General features: G+C 40.7%; 1 protein-coding gene across 3 annotated transcripts in view; it reads left to right on the plus strand.

Annotated features, from left to right (window-relative positions):
• Window positions 1-26,537, plus strand: part of LOC126187703 (serine/threonine-protein kinase N) — a 347,916-nt gene that overhangs the window by 19,450 nt on the left and 301,929 nt on the right. For 2 of the 3 annotated variants that reach the window (XM_049928945.1, XM_049928947.1), the window contains exon 1: window positions 15,169-15,294. The exons of the other annotated variant lie outside the window; for it this stretch is intronic. In XM_049928945.1, coding sequence (XP_049784902.1) covers window positions 15,208-15,294 — 87 coding nt within the window. In that variant the 5' untranslated portion in view covers window positions 15,169-15,207. Of the gene's footprint in view, window positions 1-15,168; window positions 15,295-26,537 lie in introns of those variants that run through there. 3 annotated transcript variants of the gene reach the window in all.

The raw sequence follows: 26,537 nt of genomic DNA on the forward strand, positions 1-26,537 counted from the left end.
TGCTTTTGAACAGATTACATGACTTGTTGCTTGCACGTATGACAACAAACCGTGTATGGCTTCATGCTAGCTATAAATGAAAAAAGGAGAAGTAAACCTTTTATTTACATATTACTGTGTGGAAGCTCGTTCTATCTCATAACCAAGAAGAGCAGATAAATTGGCTGGGGGGGGGGGGGGGGGGGGGAAGAAAACTTCATACTTTGGAAATTAAATCCCTCAGCTGCCACTGGAAGAACATAGAGTATCACATGATGAGCTGTGAAAAGCCTCAGATTATGCTGGAAAAGAATAAGTTTTTACATCAATTATGTCATTATTGCTTAAAAAATTAGACCTTGTTATTAATTAAAAGAAAAAGTGCAGTACGTAATTTTAGACTCGAATAGGATTGTTAATGGATCACCATAACATCTTCCTTGTTGAAGATCATTCAAAAATTTTGCTTTGCAAGACACTGAAATAACGCATTATAATAACAGTTAATCATTGTTTAATTAATAATGTTGGTTTATATAACTGTATCTGTAGAATGAAAGTATTGGTCTCGCAAACTGACATACGGCTGGGAGAGCGGTGTGCTGACTGCCCCTCCATATCCGCATACAGTGACACCTGTGGGCTGAGGATGACACGGCAGCCGGTCGATACCATTGGCCCTTCATGGTCTGTTGGGGTGTGTTTAGTTTTAGAATGAAGGTATTATTAAGTAAATTATTCATAGTATATTTTGAATGCAATTGTTGTGGTGTCGGTTAAAATATCTTCACAGTTAACTTGGGAAAGCCAGATGTGAATTGAAATTTAAGTGTTTAATTTTAATAATGTAATAAGTTTATTGTCACGAAGTACAAAATAATGATTTAATAGCGTTAGTTGGTTTCTGACATATTACATCGTAGTAACAAGTCCAAAGCCCTAGGAGACTATGCGCAAGGTGCTGCACTTACTAGTAAAATAAAATTACTTAAAATATGTTCCCACTGGAACACCCATCATGAAATTTAATACACACATTAACAGATAATGTACAAGCAACAAAGTTTTTAAGAAACTGGATAAAATTGTACAAATTTTAAGTCTGTAAGTCAAACAGTTTTTGAGATATGTTGATTTGAGGTTTCAAAATGCAACAAGAATTTCATAACTTTGAAAGATTTAAAAATTAATAATCAAGAATGACAGATAAAAAAATTAATTTGGGATTTTTCATGCAAACTATTATAGGTGTAAAAAAAAAAATATCAAAATATGAGATTTAAAGAACCAGACCATCGGTTGTTTCTAGGACTGACCCCACTCTAAATTGTGATCTATCTGCTCCTGGGTACATCTTACAATCCAGTATTTGATTTTAAAATCTCTGCTTCACCACAATGTAATCTAACGGAAATTTTACGTGTCTCCTGGCCTTTTCCAAGTATACCTCCTCCTTTTGTGATTTTTGAACAGAATATTCACTATTACTTGCTGAAATCTATCGCAGAATTCAATTAGTCTTTCTTCTCTCTCATTCTTAGTACCAAGCCCATATTCTCCCGTAACCCTTTCTTCTATTCCTTCCCCTACAACTGTGTTTCAGTCTACCATGACTATTTGATTTTCATCTCCCTCTCCCTTTATGTACTTCATTACCCCATACCAGGATTCAATCACAGGACCGAGGACATTGAGATTACTACTACCCCTATACCACAGGTCCCTCAAGTGTCAGAGTAGCTGTTGACTAATGCTGGATTTATTGTATGTGCCAAGTGTCGTGGAAATGGGAGCTGTAAGAAAGTTGCATATGACTCTAATGAACTTCATATTATGCATTATGCACTTCTGCAGTACCTGTGTGATTAAGATCAGAAAACTGTTCATGGTTCATGACTCATGAGAATTCACTATGCTGTTTCTATGTACCTTGGTTAAGCCCCCCAGATGCTGTTAAAAATTACAGTCAGGGGATCACAAGGAACATTTTTTTTACCAACCAACTACAGTCCAGTTCATGGTCAAACTGGCAGGCAGACATGCTTTCTAGTGAAGCAACAGAGCCTACACCTCGTTGGAATATAACCTGAAGTATTATCAATACCTAAAGTCTTAAAACTGTCCTAATGTACTTGTTTCTTTTACATTTCCATCGTTTTGTTGAAACGAAGATCACGTTTTGTACCTAACGGCACTGCAAGTAGCCACATTTGCAGCCAGAATGAAAAAATGCTCCTATCGTTGATAAGAAGGGTGAATAAGTCCTGGGCAGAGTTAGGGATGTAAAAGGAGGGAACTAGCTTTTAGACTTATCTGGTAGCTTCAAAGACATTTAAATCAAAACATCTTGACATATTCACACTTTCAATACATGCCCAGAAAAACTTTTTTAGCTATTACATGTATACTCATCAGCCATGTGGCCATATGCTATTATATATCATTGGTGAATCTTCTGGATTTTGGGCACTGGACCAGGGACTTTAACCTACAAATTCCAAGATGCAGGCATGTCAATATCTTGCAGCGAAGAGGGCTCATTCCGCTGGGGAAGTAGAATTAACTCGTAAAAAAGTGCAACTAAGTTGTTTTGATTTAGCTGCCTTTGAAGCTGTCAGATTAAGTTTAAAAGCTAGTTACTTTCTTTTACATCCCTAACATTGCCAAAACATACTTGCCTTTTCTTGTGCAGTGACAGCAGCATTTTTTTGTTTCCCAACTGTCACTCTCCCATAATTTTGATGTTAGTCTGTCATAGCTCAGCAACCGGTAGATTTTTGCTGACTCAGGTGTCGACTAATCCGGTAGGTGTAGGTTTTATTGTCTTTTGTACCATATTGCTTGTATCGTTGGCAATGGATAAAGCTTTCTACAAAACAACAGGACAATCATTGATTACATTTATTTGTCTACCATATTACAAAATTTGAACCAGTTCACATAAGTTTGAAACATAGATGTGGCACGCATAAAAACCTCTCAAAAAAAACGCATTTTTCCATATAAAATTCGAATGAAGCTAGATTTCTGAAAGCAAGTTTTCAATTTTATTGAAAGAATGCATTTTTTTATTTATTTAATTCATTTAAAACCATTTCCTTGCATTAAGTTCATGTAAGAACAAATTTTACATGCTACATTTAGCTCAACTTTAAACCACCTTAACTTGACAATGAATAAAACTTGTTCGATAACAAAATTTTGTTTTGACTTTATCCATTTATCCACCTTCATGTGAAGTCTGAACCGATTCATGCAAGTTTAAAACCTAGAACTTGGCACACTTTAGAAACTACCAAGAAAAATGTATTTTTTTGCACATAAAATCCAAACAAAGCAAGAATTTTTTATCCTTCAAATGGTTAAAAATTATCTTAGACAAAGGTCCAATATACTGGTGGACCAAATTTGAACCACCAGTCTTGATCCAGTCAAGAGTTATTTAAAGGTGACTGTTTTTGTATGTAAAAAGTGAATAGTGCACATACAAATGACGCCATTAACAGAGCATTAATTTCAGGCCAGTTAGAATCTTTTGTAAAAAGAATTAATCGATTTGCACAATTTTTCCTGGACACCAGCTCCAGTTTGTCACCAAGTGAGGTAGCTCAGTGGTTAGCACACTGGACTTGCATTGGGAGGATGATGGTTTAAACCTTTTCCAGCCATCCAGATTTAGGTTTTATGTGATTCCCCTAAATTGTTTAAGGCAAATGCCAGGATGGCCCTTTGAATGGGTATGGTCAATTTACTTCTCCATCCATCCCTAATACAAGCTTGTGCTCTATCTCTAAAGACCTTGTTTTTGTTGGGATGTTAAACACTAATTTCCTCCACCCCCAGTTCCAAACAGTGGAAAATCCAGGATGGAATGTAACAATATTATGAGAAGAAAAGTTGCTACTGACCATATAGCAGAGATGCTGAGTCCCAGATAGGCACAACGAAAAGACTCTCACAATTAAAACTTTTGGTGATAAAGACCTTTGTCAGCAATAGATACACACATGTGCGCATGCAAACACACACACACACACACACACACACACACACACACACACACACAACTGCAGTCTCAGGCAACTGAAATCACACTGTGAACAGCAGCACCAATGCATGATGGGAGTGGTGGCTGGATGGGGGTAAGGAGGAGGCTGGTGTATGGAGGGGTAGGGATAGTATGGTGGGGGTGGCGGACAGTAAAGTGTAAGTTAGACGGAGGACAGGGGAGAGGTGGGAAAGGGGGAGGGGGTGGAAAGAAGAGAAATAAAAAGACTGGGTATGGTGGTGGAATGACAGCTGTGTAGTGCTGGAATGGGAACAGGGATGTGCCTGGATGGGTGATGACAGTGACTAAAGAAGGTATTGCATGGAAAGTTCCCACCTGCGCAATTCAGAAAAGCTCATGTTGGTGGATATGGATCCTTCCCCCCAACACCAGCTTTTTCGAATTGCGCAGGTGGAAACTTTTCCTGCAATACATCCTATGTTTCTGTAACCCTCCTGGCCTCAACCCTCGTTAGTCACTGTCCTCACCCATTCAGCCCCTTTTCTGTTTCCATTCCAGCACTACACAGCCGTCATTCCACCACCACACCCAGTCTCTTTATTTCTCTTCTTTGCGCTACTTCCCCCCTTCCCACATCTCCCCTGCTCTCCATCTAACCTGTAGCACTTCACTGTCCACCACGCCTATCATAGTATCTCTCCCCCTCCCCATCTCAGCCTCCTCCTTACCCCCACCCAGTTGCCATTCCCATTATTCACTGATGTTGCTGCACACAGTGTGGTTTCAGTTGCCTAAGACTGCAGTTGTGTGTGTGTGTGTGTGTGTGTGTGTGTGTGTTGTGTTGTTGTTGATGAGGGCGTTAAAAATAGCCTCTGGTCCTGGCTAAACAAAATACTTTTTACCCCACAAACTGCAGATCTGCATAAAGCCTCTTCACACACATTTGTTACAGCTCTTTCATACTGTAATGATTTTTTCCTTTATATCAATCAACAGTGAGATTGGCAAAAAGCAATCTCAACAGTCACTATTTATGCATGCGGTCATCATTGCAGGACAAATTTCAGCAGGACTGCTTCGAAATCACTATGTTTTATTTCTCAGTGTTGCCATGAGTTTTACTTTTTTTGTTAATGTCGACTTCACATAACTTGTTCACTTTGTGAAGGGAGGAATTTTGATGAGGTCTCCTAGCTGAAATAAAATCGTTATTATTTGAAAGGGACTAGTGTACAACACCTTATTTGTCAGACATTTGAATTTAGGTTATCATGCTTAGTTAAATTCTTACCAGAGTTTTTTTAGCTGTTATGTTGATAACTGTTTGTGTGTGTGTGTGTGTGTGTGTGTGTGTGTGTGTGTGTGTGTGTGTGTGTGTGTGTGTGTGTGTGTGTGTGGTGGGGGGGGGGGGGGAGGAAGAGGCCTTGGACACACTGTAATGGCAAGTTAGATCAGTGCTATTACAGTCAACAATGGCATGGTGATACGGATTAGCAGCTATGTCAGGTAGCCTGTAGGAGCTGGGCATGTACAGGGCTTGCCTCAGTTGAACATTTGTTAGCAGCTGCAGTGATCCTTCTCTGTTACCCAACATCCAACCATCAACTGTTGGGTAGATTTTTAATTGGATTTCTCCTTTCCTTCTGGGCATGGAATCTGCTATTGTGCCATATGATTTGCACAATCATTGTCGCTTAGCACCTCCTGTCAGACTGTGGAAATTTTCAAAATCAGTGTCAGCAGCGTAGTTAGACAGCAAAATTGCTATCACAAAGAATTGATCATCAAGATGTTTCGGTGTAAACTGACACTGAACTCAATCAAAATTCTTTTCCCTTTTGAAGGGGTCTCATAGCTATATTGGCTGTGCCTGTCCCTGTCTCATCATCCATGTCATTCATGTACATTGTTATTGGAGCAGATATTTTGTTTTTATGGTGTTAATCACATAAACTATTGCTAAAAGGTGATCTTATTTGAAAAGTGCATTATCATGTCATCAGCAAATATTCAAATTTTCAGATGTCTGCAGACATCAGTAATCACTAACCTCTAATTTATTGTTATGATACAGGAGGAAAATTTGATTTTACTGTCAATACATAGATATTGAGTGGCTGTATTAGCAGTACAATGGCATCCTAACAGGTCAGCAGGACAATCGTTTGGAAAATAATTTAGAAATTATGACAATATTGTGGCTCTTAATTTTTTCCCAGCATGATGGATAAGAACCACACTGAGACATCAAACTACTGAGACCTTTCCATTACAGCATTCTCAGAGATATTAACAAGGGACTATCTGATTAGCTGTAACTGTGGTTGTGACATTAGGTAGGCATGGGGATTCATGCATTGTACTGTTAAGAAGAGTAAGGAAACACCGCAATGAACTAATGTCCTGGGCAGGTGTAATACCTCTCCACTGCGCAGTCATAATGGGTGGGAGTTGAAGGATTATACTACATGCCTGCCCAAGTTCCTAAGCTCACCCGATAATGGCAGTGAGGCGGTATGATGAAGTATTGTGCCCATTGTACACACAAAACCTGCTGTGCACCTGTGTACGATTGTGTAGTGACGATATTGTTAGGTACCTGTGACTTGCGTCACCACGCATTCAAAAAATTATTATTGTTGTGCTTTATGAATCATTACTGACCTTATACAGCTTAGTAGCACATTGTTTGTACCACATTTACTCCAAAATTTAAATGATAATAATTGTCATGTTGTTAGATTGACTTGAGACAGATGACAGTGAAAGTCGTATCAAAATAAATTGTGTCTAAGAGGAAATTTTTGATTTCATATATGATCCTTCCTATCAAGTTAGCTGCATGATGGTGAGAACACATACCTAGGATTCATAAAATATTGTTGCAGAGTCTTGTCTCACCATATTGGTGATTTCATTCCGCTGATAAGGCATTGTCTTTTTACATTGATCCAGGTAGTCAGACTCACAGTGAGTGATAAGCTTTTACAGATTTTTATTGTCATGAAATCTAAAATACATTTTGTTAGGCAGTACATATGTGCATGTTTTGACTGGTTAGGTAAATAGCTACAGAATACACAAAGGTATGCCCAGGTAGAAAATTTGAATAAATCTGCAACAGCTTGGCTCTTTTTTTTCTCTTTTTTTTTTTTTACATTGGGTGGCATATCAGAAGAGTGCGAAAGACTAGGCAAAATTTAATAAGGCTAAGAAGCAGCAGCATGTGACTGGGTCTTGTGCAGAATGAGCTAGGGTGCTGCTATGGAGCTAGGAAACACCCTTGGACAACTTCCCATGCTGTTTTGTCTTGATGGCATTCTGTAAACCTCATCAGAAGATTTTGTTAGTTTACTTCTGTGACACTTAGTTCCTTACAAGCATAATCTGTTAGTGTCACACCATGGTGGTCCTAAAAAAATACTCAACATTGCTTTGGCCAGTGGTTGGGTTTTGCCTGTATTAGTAATGGTGAATTGACATGTTTCTACTGATTGCTTTGCTCCTGTGCCTTGAGATCATAGTGATACACTCAGAATTCATCCATGGTGATTAGGCCACGAAAGAAATCATCTAGATTGGTCTGACAGTTGCAACATTTCCATTGCTGCCTCAGTTTGGCATGCTATTTGAATGGGTGTGAGCAATTTGGGAACCCTGTAGTGCCATATGTTGAAAAGTGATCCACGACTAACTTTCGCTTTTCCCAGTTTTGCATCTATTGTGATTCTCCGCATTTGAGCACCAGGACCTACACTACAGATTCCAAGTTCTTCACAGAGATTCGATCTGCTTCTATGTTTTTCATCATTCAGGTATGTTTGACCACACTGGAAGTTCCTTCACCACCTAACCATTATAACATATGACGGTGTATTACTGCTGTGTACTTCCATCAACTCAGCATGGACAGTTGTCCCCTTCAGATGCAAGAATCAAATTACTGCTCAATACTCCACCTTTTCAGTAGGCTGTGACTTTTATTTTATTACTATTATTATCGGGCAGTTGGCTGTGATACTGTGGCATGTGGATTTCTAGGTGTACCAGAGCAGACATGAGCTCCAGCAAACAAAAAATAATGATATAACTTTATATTTTTAAAGTGATAATTAAAACTTTATGATTACCAGTCATACCTTATTCTACTGCATATTTCAATTCCTCATGAGAGGGAACTCCTTAGAGGTTCTGAAGGGGACCAACAAAAGATACACACTACTCAGTACACATGAATCCATAAATATAAAAGACCAAAGGAGTCCTTAAAGAAGTTGATTTGATTGGTCTGGGACTGGATAGAAAGTGAACCTAAAAAACCCGTAACTGTAATATTGAATATATTTTTGCTGATAGCATTGTGTGTATTGAAAAATAGTTTGCTACCATCTGGCACACAATAGCACATGTGATTGGTAAAAAGTCTTTTAGGATAATGTGAAACTTTTGATATTAAGCATATGTCCATGTATTTAAAGACATCCAAGGAAAAATGTAGCATGGTATGCCAAGTAAGATTACATAGGCCTAAGTGAATTTCAGTTGGGTTCTATTTTGATCTTGAAGTGGAACACGAACACTGTTATTAACGCCGAAGTGCGTGAAGGAGCTTATCTTCGCTCTGGTCACTTCTAGAGTTGTATTAAGTTTAGACATCTTCCATGGAATAAGAAATGGATGCTGAGATGCAAGGGTATCTGAATTGACATTTACAAGATTAAGCCTATTTTCAGTGTCATTTTTGTCAGAGAGAGAGAGAGAGAGAGAGAGAGAGAGAGAGAGAGAGAAGGATACTTGAAATGATATGCAGATGACCACAAGCTTGTAGAAAGCTTGGTATGTTGATAAAGCAGCTGGTAAACTGGAATTTTATGAGGAAGCACAGCAAAATTCAACAAAATAAGTCTTCACCACATCAAAATAAACCAAGCCTCTAACTAAATTAAAGGCATTAAGAACAGTACAAAGTATGATGTGACATGCTCAGTAACTAGATGTTGCACACACTGAAGAAAAACCTACAGCACATTCAAGAAGCATCTTAATGGCTATCAGCCACAAAGTAAGAAATCATAGGGTAATAAAAAGATCTGTTTTGTCCCAACTAATTACTTCAAAGAGCTGTTTGGCTATGAGGAAACCAGTAACAAATGGTCATGACATCCTTTTAAATTGACAAAGACTTCGCCATGAATATGGGAAGAGCTTGGTTTGTCACTCAGCCTACGAATAATGAAAATGCTGGCTAAGATTTGATCACAGCATAAATGTCAAAGAGTGCTGGTAGGTAGTTTTGCTTGAAATTTTGGCAAAGCAATATAATTATACAGTACCTAACGCATTTATTCCAAGATAAGATTAATGAGACAAATCTCTGAAGGATTTTAACTAAAACATAGACTCCTTGAGGGCAGAGGACAATTACCAATTGTATTCAGTTGTATATTAGAAAAGATAATCTGTGAATGGGAAAATGAACTTCGCAGGAGTTGAATTAAGTCCATATTAGAGGCACAAAGAATGGGGTTTGTGATTTGATAATACTGTCACGAAACACTGAAATGCCAGTTGAACAGGTAAATCTAGTAAAAGAACAGGCAGAAAAAGCTGGATATTACATTTAATAAAAAGAAATAAATTTACGCAATTGTCGAATCAGTCACATTTCAGAGGACGACAACATATGGTAGTATTGAAAGAGTGTTAAATACTTTTTGAGTGGTTCTACAGCTATAAAAAAGCTAAATAAACATCATATAAGGCAATAGTGGTGTTGCTTTTGGGAGAATGTACCAGCTCTATCTGAAGAAACTCATCTTGAGACAAACTAAACCTAGTCACTATGATACAGTCTTTAAAATAGTGTATCTTTATGTCAGTGAAACCCCCTCAGTGGAAGGAAAGAGATTAAAAAAAAACCAGAACACTTTGGGAGGACGTTGCAAAATAATGATGCCGAAAGGTTGTAGGTGGCCATTGTAACTGTAATGCTAAAAAGAATTGTACTAGAATAATGAATGGTTTACGAAAGCAATTAGAAAATCAGTATCTCCCACAGATCATTGTGCAAGTACGGTACGGAGACCTTTAAAGGCTTCATTAAAGAAGAAAAGCAGAACCAGTGCTGAACTTTTGGGCAGGAAGGAAGAAATTCACTAACATATACACTCCTGGAAATGGAAAAAAGAACACATTGACACCGGTGTGTCAGACCCACCATACTTGCTCCGGACACTGCGAGAGGGCTGTACAAGCAATGATCACACGCACGGCACAGCGGACACACCAGGAACCGCGGTGTTGGCCGTCGAATGGCGCTAGCTGCGCAGCATTTGTGCACCGCCGCCGTCAGTGTCAGCCAGTTTGCCGTGGCATACGGAGCTCCATCGCAGTCTTTAACACTGGTAGCATGCCGCGACAGCGTGGACGTGAACCGTATGTGCAGTTGACGGACTTTGAGCGAGGGCGTATAGTGGGCATGCGGGAGGCCGGGTGGACGTACCGCCGAATTGCTCAACACGTGGGGCGTGAGGTCTCCACAGTACATCGATGTTGTCGCCAGTGGTCGGCGGAAGGTGCACGTGCCCGTCGACCTGGTACCGGACCGCAGCGACGCACGGATGCAAGCCAAGACCGTAGGATCCTACGCAGTGCCGTAGGGGACCGCACCGCCACTTCCCAGCAAATTAGGGACACTGTTGCTCCTGGGGTATCGGCGAGGACCATTGGCAACCGTCTCCGTGAAGCTGGGCTACGGTCCCGCACACCGTTAGGCCGCCTTCCGCTCACGCCCCAACATCGTGCAGCCCGCCTCCAGTGGTGTCGCGACAGGCGTGAATGGAGGGACGAATGGAGACGTGTCGTCTTCAGCGATGAGAGTCGCTTCTGCCTTGGTGCCAATGATGGTCGTATGCGTGTTTGGCGCCGTGCAGGTGAGCGCCACAATCAGGACTGCATATGACCGAGGCACACAGGGCCAACACCCGGCATCATGGTGTGGGGAGCGATCTCCTACACTGGCCGTACACCACTGGTGATCGTCGAGGGGACACTGAATAGTGCACGGTACGTCCAAACCGTCATCGAACCCATCGTTCTACCATTCCTAGACCGGCAAGGGAACTTGCTGTTCCAACAGGACAATGCACGTCCGCATGTATCCCGTGCCACCCAACGTGCTCTAGAAGGTGTAAGTCAACTACCCTGGCCAGCAAGATCTCCGGATCCGTCCCCCATTGAGCATGTTTGGGACTGGATGAAGCGTCGTCTCACGCGGTCTGCACGTCCAGCACGAACGCTGGTCCAACTGAGGCGCCAGGTGGAAATGGCATGGCAAGCCGTTCCACAGGACTACATCCAGCATCTCTACGATCGTCTCCATGGGAGAATAGCAGCCTGCATTGCTGCGAAAGGTGGATATACACTGTACTAGTGCCGACATTGTGCATGCTCTGTTGCCTGTGTCTATGTGCTTGTGGTTCTGTCAGTGTGATCATGTGATGTATCTGACCCCAGGAATGTGTCAATAAAGTTTCCCCTTCCTGGGACAATGAATTCACGGTGTTCTTATTTCAATTTTCAGGAGTGTAGTTGTTGTGTAATACAATTTTGTTACAAAAAAAAGGCACCCGATAACAGTAAATATAGTATATACCCTACAAAACTCTTTTCTTTTCAGTTCATGTAAAACAATTTGATTTATATTTGTCTATTTAGAGGGTGTGTAATTTCTAAAGCCTAATTGTGATTAGTCAGATTTTGTCAGGGGACAGACAGCATGTAATCAGTAAAATCAGTGTATATGGATATTGTTTGTAAGTTTATTCTTTGAGCATTGTGTTCCATCAGGTATTGATTAAATTTGATGCACAGTTTACAGCTGTTAAAAAGTTGTCATTTAGTGACGAAAATGCATCAGATTAAAAATCCAGAGGTTGAAGATTTAACCCCCAGTTGCTCCTTTGATTTTTTCGTGTTTTCTGTCATTCCTGTCATCTCTGCTAACACTTCGTGTATGTGAGCAAGTTTAATTTGCACTGGGATTCCGAGTCAAGTTATAGTTTCTAAATCATCGTATAATGGCTAGGAATTTCACTCCATATGTTTAACGAATGCAAGGACATTCCACCTCCAGTACACAATGCTTTGTACTGTAAAGAATGGTGTTTTCAAATCAATCATCTTACGTGACCTATCTAACATGATAAGATGTCATCTCTGTGTCTGTTAGTAGCCATGTCCTGGTGTAGGAGTAGTGTTCTACGAATCTTCCATGTGAATTCCACAGAGCCCTAGCAGCAGTTCTTTCTAGTCCTAGTGTGGTGTCACCGCCAGACACCACACTTGCTAGGTGGTAGCCTTTAAATCGGCCGCGGTCCATTAGTATACGTCGGACCCGCGTGTCGCCACTGTCAGTGATTGCAGACCGAGCGCCACCACACGGCAGGTCTAGTAAGACGTCCTAGCACTCGCCCCAGTTGTACAGCCGACTTGCTAGCGAAGCTACACTGACAAATACGCTCTCATTTGCCGAGACGATAGTTAGCATAGCCTTCAGCTACGTCATTTGCTACGACCTAGCAAGGCGCCATTTATCCTTTGCTATGTATCGAATGAAGCATGAACCATCAGACCGATGTACAACAATTATGGATTAAAGTTAAGTGTTCCAGAAGCTATGTACTATTTTTGGCTACTATAATTCCTTGTCATTTTCCAGACCTCACGCCAGCCTGCGTGAGCTTTAACGCGTGCATTTCGGCCTCCTCTAGCTATACGGTGTTAGCTCTTCTGCCAACACATCACCTAGTAGTATGTAATGGATGAGGATATCTGTATAGTTCTTTCCATTTCAGTATGTTTTGAGAATCACCATTTAGATGAAACTAATATTCAGTTGTCAGGTCCCTCAAACATGCATTTGAATGCTAACGTTATTCAGTATTACCCTCGATTCTTAACTCATGAAGCATGCTCTTTTAACTGGAGCATTTGAAATGTGCCTGCAGCATCAGAATATCCATAGCATGCTCCCAGGATTAATATTTTGCATGAACAGATTTTATTTCTGCAAATATTGATTGTCATGTCAGATGATGTTTTCGTACCTGTTGATTAATGGGTGGATGAAAGTTTCCTCATGTTCAGATAGATTTTTTGTGGATATGCTGTTGGTGAATTCTGGCATTCTTTTATCTGAGGATGGAGCCTTACAGTTTCGAAATTGATAGCTCAGTTAAATTGGGAAACAGTAGGTACAGCTTTTTGGGTACATAAATAAAAAGGTAAAATATAATGTTTATTTTCCACTGCTTAAGTCTTAGCAGCAACGTTTCCACCTTCCCACCATCTTCCATCACTGTAGAAGATACAAGATTTGGGCTTGGAATCTGGAACTTACCCACAGAACTACATAGAAAAGTAGGTGCACAGTAATGCATTTGAATATAGAAAATCACCCTTTGATTCAACTGTGAGCTAAAGAAGACGTAGGCATTGTGTAAGTCTTCGTGACTGCTAGATCCGCCTCGTTTACCACCCCTATTTAACGACGAGACAGTAAATGAGCGACTAACGAGAATAGTACAGTGAATAACTGTAGATGCAACCTGTTACAAAGTCATGGCGTGTGGAAGAAACAAACTGCGCCCAGTGACTGGAAGAAATCGCAGGTGATACCAGTTAACAAGAAGGATGGTAAAAGTGATCCTCAAAATTACCGTCCATTCTCATTGACCTCAATCTGTTGTAGAATCCATAAAATATTATGTGCCCAAACATAGTAATGTATCTTGAACAGAATGATGTGCTCCATGCCAGCCAACATAGATTCCGACAACAATGATAATGCGGATCGTAACTCCCGCGTTTTTCAGAGTAGATTCCGACAACAATGATAATGCGGATCGTAACTCCCGCGTTTTTCAGAGTAGATCCTGAAAGACGAGGATTGAGGCTATCAGGTGAATGTAGTACTTTTTGACTTTTGAAAAGCTTTTGACTTGGTACCACTCCAACATTTATTTTTAAAAAGTATCAGGTATTAAACAAAATATGCGACTGGATTGGATTTCTTGGAAGGAAGGGCGCAGCAAATTATTTTGGATGGATAGTCGTCGACAGAAGTGGAAGATGCCCCAAATAAGTGTGTTTAAAGCCCTCGTTGTTCCCGTCGTATGTTAATGAACTCCCAGACTGTATTAATTATAACCTCCGACCTTTTTTTTTTCAGGTTACACAACTGTCTGTATTGAAGTACTTCTGAAAAAAAAAGCTGCATAAACATGCAGTCAGATCTAGATAAGGTTTCATAGTGCTACAAAGATCGGCGACTTGTTTTAAATCTTCAGAAACGTAAAATTGTGCGCTTCACAAAATGCAGAAAAGTGCACGATTGGAATCAATCGACTCGTACAAATATCTGGCTGTAACAATTTGCAGGGATATGAGATGATCACGTACGCTCAGTCGTAGATAAAGCAGGTGCCCGAGTTCGTTTAGTTGGCAGGATACCAGGAAAATGCAGTCTGCAGGACTAACAGAAGATTCGAACGTATACAAAGAAGGGCGGCGCAAATGGCCACAGATTCGTTTTGACTCGAGCGTCACGGAAGTGAAAAATGTGAATTGGCAGCCTCTTGAAGATAGACACCAATTATGTCCCCTTACTGTGCCTCAGGATATTATAGTAATTAAGATTTTAGAGATATTCTTCGGCTTTAACTGTTTCCATATTTACCGCGAAGACGAGAATTGACTAATATATCATATCACGCACGCAGGCACTGAACCAGTCATTCTTCTCGCGCTCTATTCGCAATTGGATCAGGAAGAAAATCTAGCAAGTGTTACAGTGGGAAGCATCCTCTACCGTGTTCTTCACAGTGATTTGAAGAGGCTGTTTTTTAAAAACTGCCGAGCCGCTCTGAATAGTGGACGCGTTCCTATGCTGCGCCCCACGCGTGTCAGCCATTTCTCGTAGAGAGTGTTATTTCGCCTTGGCGGCTTCCCTGTCGGTTTTCAGAGAACTGAAGGACTAGCGAGCTTCCTGCCGTGACTTCTCGTCGCGTTGCATAATACGGCTTCGCGAGTCTTGCGCGTCGCGCACAGGTTTCGTGCCGTGGGAGGCTCCCACAAGCCGGTGGTAGTTCCGCGGAAGACTGAAGGCTCGACGACGTGGGGAGAGGAGAGGCGGATCCGGTGCGGTGGCAGTCGCGGCGATGGTGTTCGGCGGGAGCGACGGCCGCCGTCTGCGCCGGACTGCCCCCACTGGGCGCGCCTCCGCGGGGAGGGAGCGGGCTGTCGCCGTAAGTGACGCGCCAGCTGCGGGCTGCTCTGCCGGTGGCCAGCTGACACCAAATGTTGCCATCCTCGTTGTCCTCCACAAGTAGTTGTTCCGCACTATTCGATCATACCTTCATTCAAACCCTGAAGTGTAAAATACGAAGTGTGGCGTAAAATTTGTGTGAGGAGTGACAAGACACGATCTCATCGTTTATGTTATCGAAGTTGTGTTCGGATTTTGATCACTTTCGAACGTCTGTTATGGGCTTACGTTCGGAAGACAGTATCGAGCGTGGAGTTTCGTTTAAACTCTGACGGAAATGTGAAAAACAGTTTGAGGTGGGATACGTTGGCAGTTACTTGCAGAGAGCTCAGTTTCAGTATATACAGTGTCGATAATGAGTCTCCCTTGTTTCTTCCAGTGACGAGTGTGCGTGTGTTAAAATGTTGCAGTACGAAAAGTAACTTCAACGAACGACAAATCTTGCGTGTGAGGGATTTCTTTGAAGAAGGGTGTTGTATCCGACATCTGTTGGACATTTGCGGGAACAGTGTGAATGCGTTCTTGATTGCTGTGATTTAGATTTGTAAGTGAAGAAAATCTCCTTACATACTTATTGAGAAGGTCTTTTTTTCACTTGTAACTTACTATTGCAAAGTTTACTAAAGTGCGCTACAAAACCCTTCAGTTATTTGCAAAGTAGACCTGGCTGTTTTCTGGTTTGCGTAGTAGCCAGCCAAAATTGAATCCTACCGTTCCTGTTGTCCCTTATAAGTAGTAGCCTTAGCCTGTTCGATCGTGCATGCCGTTTCGCCCTCCTCCATTCCGAACATTTTAGTGCCAAATACTGACAAATTGGGGCTTGAAATTAGTGCGAGTAGTGCCAGTTACGATCTAAATGTCTGTGTGGTGTAAGAGCGGTATGGGCCGTTATATAACTTTCAAGTATGTTGCGCTGCTTCAGTGCATCAGTGAATCTAAAACTGTTTGTGCTATGCATATAAAAGCAGAAAAAGGAGCTACAGATTCCAGAACACAAGGCAGATACGTCATTCAAAATGCAGTCGATAACAATGTTATATTGATGAATATATATTACGCCGTTTGAAGGTCGACGTAACCCCGAAACACGTCTCGGCATAAATAAACCTATAAACAAAGTGGCTGGGTGCTGTGATTTTGTAAATAATCTCTGTAGTAATTAAGTAATAATTAAGCTTGTTACGTATTGTAAGGCAAGAAGTTTTCTCTGGCTAGTGGAATTTTTATAGGAATGTGAAAAATAGTACGAGTAACGATGTGTTTGCTGTATTTCCAGAGAGTGGATCAGATTGTGAAATGTGTATTTTCTATGACAAGTCTCCCTTTTACTCTTCCAGCGATGGGTGTGCATTCAAAACAAACGAGGTATGAAATACTACTAGAACTGGCGACACGGCGTATTGGCGATTTCTCTGAAGATAGATGTTGTATCCCACATGTGTAGATGGAAGACCGAATTTACTTGTACACTTAATTTGGAATTTAAATATGGGAAGCTGGATTGGGGGAGGGGGGGAGGTAGCTTTGATAGTTAAGCTAAAAAAAAAGTATCTAACTTTGATCAGTATAGTATAATGGATGAAGTAGTACGAATGCACTTCTAATTTCTGTGGTTTAGAATTAGTCTCGATATACTTGTTCGACACTTTTCCCCACGAGTAAATGGCATTGACATAGTTTCCCAAAGTAGGGCACTGACAACGGGAACCATTTGTAACATTGAGCGTAGTTACATTTTTGAAAGCAATAAAGTTATATAGGTATATGCAGTTTACACATATCTCAATATAAACTGAAACTAAGTTTTAATTATATGTTACCCTGTAATATTGATTTCTCATGTTGTGTTTTATGAAGCAAAGGCAACACATTTCTGGTAAAATTATGAAGGATTAAGGTCCTGTATTGTTTCCTGGAGTTCAACAATTACATAAGATATAATGACGTACTGTTTTCACCTGACACTTCCCAAAATGCATGCCACTAAAAGTACTGATAGTTTACTTTGCATCGAATTAATAACGTTACACTTTTTATCAGTTTTAACAGGTCAGCTTTTCACATTACATCAAATTCGGCTTTTTCCAGAGCAGTAGAGGTGACGTTAGTCTCGCTAACTTCACTAGCGTGCCCGCAGAGTAGCTGCGATGTTAGCACCCATTCCTTAATATTCTGACTCATGCGTTGCGAAGTGGACAGGAACCAGTGTGATTACCTTATTCTGTTGTTGCCACTGGGGTGCAGTTTACAGTCCTACAACAAACGCGAGATGTTATCTGCCTGTACTTCTGTCGCATAGCAATAGATAATGCCGACACATTACAAAAAACACCTAGCGTTGTGTGTACCACAGTGAAAAGTAACCTTCGTAGTAATGGAACATTATGCCCTAAGGACGTCGTGTTGTGACATTCATAGGAATCATCGTTAGAATGTTTGTGGAAAATTAAAACTGTGTACCACAGAGATTAGAACGCGGATGTTTTGCAGGCAATACCCTGCCGATGACGTCGTCTAGGCACACTCGGAGCCAACGAAATATTTCCTACGAGGACCGGGCACGTCTCACGGACCGATTTCAAGATTCAACTTGTCAGTAGCGCTCCTCCACAGCTTATAAACCCTTGGTAGCAGAGTTCGATACATCTTTCGACACATAGTTGTAGTTTGTCACAGATGACCATCGTAACGCGATCTCCGCTGAGAAGAAAAGTATGTCCTCTTGGTATCATCGTTACACATAACTTTTCAAGGAGTTCTGAGAACGCCATAAGGGGAAAGACGTGGTAACCTGATTTGTCTTAACAAGGGAAGCTTAATTTTATTACATCAATTTATTTCGTTGAACTGACGTTTAAAAAAATCGACCGTGTGCTTAATATGCTATTGTGTCGCTCAGGTTGGCAAATTACCTGTGTTGGAGAACTACACTTAAAAAGAACCCTAATCCCGATCCGACACATATAAGATTATCTGAAGATTCCTTGTTCAGCATACATGAAAGATTCAATCCCATGACAAAATGTGTCTCGTCAGTATAACGAATGTATCACACTGCCGTGGAATTTACAGTTTTGGGAAAACGTGATTATAAAGTGGTTGTCTAACATTGTACAGTATAAGAGTAGAGCAACTTTATCTGAAGCTGTTAATTTTCTGATTAATTACAGGTTTAAAATCTGTTGGACCTCTTGGCACCTTTCCTTTCATCATACCTCGAATGACTTTCCAAAAAGCCATTGTTTTGTTTATTAACTATCTGTTTTTTTTATCCATATATTGAATTATAGAGTCATTTAGAAAAATATCTTGGAAAGCTTGTGCCAATTTTTATTGTGGCGTCTGAATTGATGAGATGTGATGTTTTCCCAAAATAGATTTCAGCTTTTTTCTTTGTTGTGTTATTGTTCTCAATCGCTTCTCTAATCAAATTTTCATTATATCTTCAAAACGTTCGGAAATGTCTTAGAGAGATATACATATGGTATAAAATTCATACGGGCAGAGATATACATATGGTATAAAATTCATACGGGCATATGCATACTTCATAGTTTTGCAAGTGTCAAAAATTTGTTGTACATATCTCCTAAGAAGTCAGGTCATTATTTAATTTTTATCGTTCGTCTGTAAACAACCCACAAATAGCTCAGTTGGCATCTGGACAACGTTAAAACCTGCAGATCACCTGCAGAAAATCGCTGTCTTTCAGATAGTCTTCGTCTTATAGAAATAAAGCATTGTGACGTCGGGAATGATAGAGACTTCAAAATGTGTTTCGCCTCAGGCAGTTCCTTTTACCGAAATGGTAGAACATTTTAATGAAAGAAACTCTTTTCAGTCGAGGCAAACTTCGTCCACTATAAAATTTCACAGTCTCAATTGCATGTATGACATTGATGACTTGTGTCGATCATTCAGTGACCTTTTTCATGTTTGCAAATGAAAACTAACAGTAAGTAGATAAATGGAAAGTGACTTAGGTAAATTATGATTTCAAAATTTTTTAAGCTTTTTCACCTCACGTTTTACTCAGTACATATTGCTATTTTTATTTTTGATTTGTAAGTGTGAAGATTGATCATTAAATGGCCGAGAACTAGACGTCATTTGTAATATTCTTAACTGAGACAGCGAAGAAAATAAACTTGTGGTGAAACATATAGTCGCAGTATCTCTCGCAGTGACAATCATCAGTAATATTGAAACGCTGCCTATAAATTGAGGCAAAACAACTATCTCCTGGAGGTAGAGATTCTCGAACCATAAAATGCAACGACGACTTGTTCTGTGACGTTGTGGGTACGTTGTACTCGAATTAATAAAATAAGATTTAATCGTTCGTAACAGTTTTATTCGCTTGAAGATACGAAGCTCATTTAATTGAAAAAAAAAAGATTGCACCAAAGGCAGGTTGTACCACCTGTTCTTCTTTTCAGTCCAGGAGAGAACTTCTTGGCTTCGATATGGTCATTGGGAACTGTGTGAATTGCTTATATCGGATGCGTCGTGGCTCCCAGGGATGTCGCGGCTCTACAATAAGGGTACGCGGTGTTCTCATAAAAATAAGGGTTGGGTGAATTTGCTTTCTGATGCGAGTTAAGGAACAACACAGTTGTAGTGATATCGAGTGGACCGATTAGTTAGTTTGGACAAATTTTTAAATGTAAATGCAAAATGCGATTTTTCAAATATATCACGCATTTCTAAAGACATGAATAGACGAAAATGTAGGAAGTGTGTGGACAGTTACTTGAATTTCGGTTTTACATGTAGTACTGTTGGAAATAGAGAATCACCATGGTGTGTCACTTGCTTAGAAGTCCTAACTACTGCAGGATCGCTCCTAATAAAATGAAACAACATTTGGAGCGAAATCACTGTAGTTTGATAAGCAAACCACGATGATACTTTTCCCACAAGTTAAAAGAAATGACAGAACAAAGTAAAAACTTTCGTAAACAAGCTATGATTTCTATAAAAGCTCTTCTTTAGTAATACAAAGTTGCCTACTGTATAGAGAAGAGCAAAAAACCTGACAGAATAATGGAAGACCTTATAATTATTACCAGCAACTGTGGACACTGTATCTATTATGATAGATAAGTCAACCGCCAAGCCATTGGCAAGTGTATCTTTGTCAGGCAACACTGCTATACGCTCAAACTAAGTTGACACTCGGCGCGGTGGCTGATGGGAGCGACTATAAATGAGAAACACCATTAGGGTTGCTCCCACCATCCACTGCGCCGAATGTCAACTCAATCTGCACATGTAGTATTAGCCGTCGAATACTCGCTGCCGACAATAATGATCAGTTGAAAAACTCAAAGGTAATGATGATTTTGCCATTTAGTTGGATGAAGCTACAGACAACGACAATGACTCACATCTAATTTGTTACGTGTGGTAATGTATGACAAGAAATTTCATGAAGATCTTCTTTTTCTGCAAAGAAATAACAATTGAAACGAAAGTAAGAGACATCTTTGAAATACTGCTATCTTTTATAAAATAAAATAACATTAATTGGAAAAATTTTGTTGGTGTGTGTACAGATAGAGATCGTATTGTTGCTGGTTGTTACGTCAGACTGCAAGCTAAGATGCACAAAGAAGCTTCTCGTGGTATTTGGAAACACTTTTTTATTCGCCAAGAAACACTGACATCAAAAGGCATGAGCGGTGTCCTTCACGAAGCTCTTCAGTCAGTGATCGAGGTGGTAAAGTTCATTAAAAATCTGCCACTTAAGTCAAGATGTGTTCAACAGATGTGCGTTGATATGAGTGCAGAGGACATTTCTCAAATTTATTACAGTAACTCTCGCTCGCTTTCAGCTGAGGAAAAAAAAAGAGTATGAACTCAGGAACAAACTTCACACTTTCGTTTTTCGACAGAAACATTGTAACATCCTTGGATAATTCATTTCATTTAATGTATCCCTTCAAGGTAATGAGATCAACATTCTGCGGATGTCAGATAAATTTCATCCTTCAGAAAGAAAGTACTGTTACGGGAGAAGAAGCTTAGAAGACAATGACTTTCAGTTGAGTGAAGAAGTGAATCTGGATCATTTAATTGAACTCAGTGATTAATTTTTGAAGTACTTGCCAGACGAAGTTGATCAACACAGTTGGATGAAGGATCCTCTCTGGCGTAGAGAAGCAGCTGAAAGAGCTGAAAACAGATATACCAGGTCCGGATGGAATGCCAATTCGGTTTTACGAAGAGTATTCTGTGACCTTAGGCCCTTGCTGCTTAGCTTCCATTTATCGCGAATCTCTCGTCCAGCACGAATTCCCAAGAGACTGGAAAAATACTGCAGAATTCTTGAATATATTCTTATTTGGCTCTGAGCACTATGGGACTTAACATCTGAGGCCATCAGTCCCCTAGAACTTAGAATACTGAAACCTAACTAACCTAAGGATATCACACGCATGGATGCCCGAAGCAGGATTCGAACCTGCGACTGTATCAGTCGCGCGGTTCCTGAATGAAGCGCCTAGAACCCCTCGGTCACCGCGGCCGGCTATTCTTATTTCGAATGTAATAATTTCGTTGCGACGTAAGAGCTTCTGTCTACAAATCAGCACTGGTTTAGAAAGCATTTCTCGTGCTAAACTTAGGTTGCCCTTTTCACACACGAAATCTTGCGGTCGCAGTTCCCCATTGCAGGCTCTTAAGGAAGTTACGAGCATACAGCATAGGTTCCCAGGTACGTTAAATGTTCGAAGACTTCTTCAGTAACTGAAACTAGTCCTGTGTCCTCGACGGCGAGTGTTCATCAGAGGCAAGGGTATCATCACGAGTGCACTTGGGTAGTGTGATAGAACCGCTATTACTTTGAACCGCTATTACTCACTGTAATATACATATAAATGATATGACAGACAGGGTGAGCAGTAATCTGCGGCTGTATGTTGCGGTGTACGGGGAAGACGTTATTGACTATAAGGGGACACAAGATGACTTAGACAAAATTCCTAGTTGGCGTGATGAATGAAAGCTAGCTACCGATCGAGGTGGCGCAGTGGTTAGCACTCTGGACTCGCATTCGGGAGGACGGCAGTTCAGACCCGCGTCCGGCCCTCTCGACTTGGGATTTCCGTGATTTCCCTAAATCACTTCAGGCAAATGCCGGGACGGTTCCTTTGGAAAGGCGCGGCCGACTTCCTTCCACCCATCCTTGCAATGGGACCAATGACCTCGCTGTTTGGTTCCTTCCCCGAAATCAGCCAACCAACAGCTAGCTCTAAATGTAGAGAATTGTAAGTTAATGCAGATGAGAAGGAAATAACCGAATACAACATTAGTAGTATACTGCATGACACAGTCATGACGATTAAATATCAGACTGTAACGCTGCAAAGCGATGGAACGAGTATTAAAGGATTGTGTTGGGGAAGGCGAATGGTCGACTTCGGTATATTGAGAGTGCGAACCGTTCTCGAGTATTGCTCGATTGTTTGGGGTGCCCACCGAGTTGGATTAAAGGGAGACACGGAAGCAGTTAAGTGTAGGCTGCCAGATTAGTTACCACTGGGTTCGACTTACATGCATATATTACAGAGATCCTCGGGAACTCAAATGGGAATCCCTGAAAGGAAGGTGACGTTCTTTTGGAGGAACAATGTTGATAAAATTTAGAGAACGTGCGTTTGAAGCTGACTGCAGAACGATTCTACTACCGCCAACGTACATGTTGCTTAGGGACTACGAAGATAAGATACCAGAAATCAGGGCTCGTACGGAGGTGTATAGATAGTCGTTTTCCCCTCGCTCTATTTACGAGTGGAACGGGAAAGGAAATGACTATAATCCGCTCATCATAAGAATAAACCTGTTGTAAACAAACACAAGCGCAATGATTGGTCAGAAGCACACGTACCTGGTGTTGTTACGCTCTTGGAAGTAGGTCCTATTTATGTACTAAGTTACGTTAAATGAAACTTTAAGATATTCAAATGTGTTTACAGCCATCAGTGTTTTTCTGAATCATGATTCAGCCACGTAGTTTTTATTTCAAAAATCGTGTACACTCACAGCCTCTGCAGCGTTGTGCTCTGATTGCGCTGTTAAGTGCGCAATGTGAAAATGGCTGAGGCTGCTTTCAGTTCCGTAGTGAAACACGGGCGTGGAACACTGTTAAAAAATGCCGAGAAATAGGCTTTCTTAATGTTTTTCATGAATTTAAGGAGATATTCGGCTTTGAAGTTTTCCCAGCGTCGTATACAGGGTAGCCCGCTGATAGTGAGCGGGCCAAATATCTCACGAAATAAGCATCAAACGAAAAAACGTATCAAGAACGAAACTCGTCTAGCTTGAAGGGGAAAACCCGATGGCGCTATGGTTGGCTCGCTAGATGGCGCTGCCATAGGTCAAACGGATTATCAACTGCGTTTTTTAAATAGGAGCCCCCATTTTTATTACGTATTCGTGTAGTACGTAAAGAAATATGAATGTTTTAGTTGATCCACTTTTTCGCTTTGTGATAGATGGCGCTGTAATAGTCACAAACGTATAAGTACGTGGTATCACGTAACATTCCGCCAGTGCGGACGGTATTTGCTTCGTGATACATTTACCCGTGTTAAAACGGACCGTTTACGAACTGCGGAAAAGGTCGATATCGTGCTAATGTATGGCTATTGTGATCAAAATGCCCAACGGGGGTGTGCTATGTATGCTGCTCGGTATCCTGGACGACGACATCAAAGTGTCCGGACCGTTCGCTGGATAGTTACGTTATTTAACGAAACGGGAAGTGTTCAGCCACATGTGAAACGTCAACCACGACCTGCAACAAATGATGATGCCCAAGTAGGTGTTTTAACTGCTGTCGCGGCTAATCCGCACATCAGTAGCAGACAAATTGCGCGAGAATCGGGAATCTCAAAAACGTCGGTGTTGAGAATGTTACATCAACATCGATTGCACCCATACCATATTTCTATGTACCAGGAATTGCATGGCGACGACTTTGAATGTCGTGTACAGTTCTACCATCGGGCACAAGCGAAATTCCGGGAAGATGACAGATTTTTTGCACGCGTTCTATTTAGCGACGAATCGTCGTTCACCAACAGCGGTAACGTAAACCGGCCTAATACGCACTATTGGGCAACGGAATATCTACGATGGTTGCGACAAGTGAACATCAGCGACCATGGCGGGTTGATGTATGGTGCGGCATTATGAGAGGAAGGATAATTGGCCTCCATTTTATCAATGGCAATCTAAATGGTGCAATGTATGCTGATTTCCTAGTTAATGTTCTACCGATGTTACTACAAGATGTTTCAATGCATGACAGAATGGGTATGTACTTCCAACATGATGGATGTCCGGCACATAGCTTGCGTGCGGTTGAAGGGGTATAGAATAGCATATTTCATGACAGGTGGATTGGTCGTCGAAGCACCATACCATGGCCCGCACGTTCACCGGATCTGACGTCCCCGGATTTCTTTCTGTGGGGAAAGTTGAAGGATATTTGCTATCATGATCCACCGACAACGCCTGACAACAGGCGTCAGTGCATTGTTAATTCATGTGCGAACATTACGGAAGGCGAACTACTCGGTGTTGAGAGGAATGTCTTTACACGTATTGCCAAATGCATTGAGGTTGACGGACATCATTTTGAGCATTTATTGCATTAATGTGGTATTTACAGGTAATCACGCTGTAACAGCATGCGTTCTCAGAAGTGGTAAGTTCACAAAGGTACATGCATCACATTGGAACAACCGAAATAAAATGTTCAAACGTAACTTCTTTCTGTATTTTAATTTCAAAAACCTACCTGTTACCAATTGTTCGTCTAAAATTGTGAGCCATATGTTTGTGACTATTACAGCGCCCTCTATCACAAAGTGAAAAAAGTGGTCCAACTAAAACATTCATAGGCTATTTCTTTACGTACTACACGAATATGTAATAAAAAATGGGGGTTCCTATTTAAAAAAAACGCAGTTTATCTCCGTTTGACCTATGGAAGCGCCATCTAGCGGGCCAACCATAGCGCCATCTGGTTTCCCCCTTCACGCTAAACAAGTTTAGTTCTTTGTAGTTTTTTCGTTTCACGCTTATTTCGTGAGATATTTGGACCGGTCACGATCAATGGACCACCCTGTATAATGCAGTTGATAAACTCACATTGAACGTGTAGCGCAGTCGGTAGCGTAATGGAATGTAAAGCAGAGGCGGTTATTCGTGCTTTTGTTCAGATTTCCCCAGTGTCATTTTTTTCTTCTCGTTCAATTTGAAATACCTACATCTCGTAATTATGAAACTCATCATTATTTTTTATGAATAATGCACGTTTTCTTGTTTCTAATTACATATTGGACGCGAAATTCCTTTTTCCATTTCAAGTACAAATTCTTAATTATTTACGTTTTATGAAAGATTGTTCATAAAAGTTGTTAACTTAAGAAAACATAACAATTTAATTTTTAAGGCAAAAATGAAAAACCAAATCCTCTTTATTTGGACTATGTCTATCGTTTTATAATACAGAGGTAGATAGGTACCGTAGAACCATGAAAAACAATTATTTTTACAGCATCGAGCACATCACACAAATTCTACATTTTTACATTTGCTTCTGTACCATTACAATATGAACCCAACAGTACTGATCTGGAGCCAAGGTGCGGGATTTGGCTCGAGAAGTAACAAGACTATTAAGCTGCCAGACGTACTGGAGCTAACGTAGGAAGCTTTTACACACGTCACTGCCGAACGCTGGCGGTATATAGAACGGCTCGTCATAAAAGAAGAGAAAATGCTGCGCCTGGTTGGCTTCGTGGATTCTCTTGTTGATAGGCTCGTTAACCACGTAGCAGGTGACTTTTCCAGAATTGAAATGTATTTCTCGGATAAGGAAGGAGCTAAAAGATTACCAGACGACTGACTGTAATACCTTCAGTGGCTTCAGTATTTAACTATACGGCGAAATCCTTGAATACTCCCTTACATTACACACACAGCTTATGCAGAAAAATTACCCTGTGGTTAAGTCAGGAATTGTCATCATTCTTGTTTTTAGTTACAATAGTAAGTTAGCTAAAAACGATATCGTGTTGCGGTTTTCGTTTAGTCGTCTAAAGGCTAGTTTACACGACGACATTGGATTGCGCCACTCGTTGCGTGGAATGAGTTGACCGCAAGTGGTTTCATATATATATATATATATATATATATATATATATATAT

This window comes from Schistocerca cancellata, chromosome 5 (genome assembly GCF_023864275.1).
Source record: "Schistocerca cancellata isolate TAMUIC-IGC-003103 chromosome 5, iqSchCanc2.1, whole genome shotgun sequence".
NCBI classification, from domain to species: Eukaryota; Metazoa; Arthropoda; class Insecta; order Orthoptera; family Acrididae; genus Schistocerca; species Schistocerca cancellata.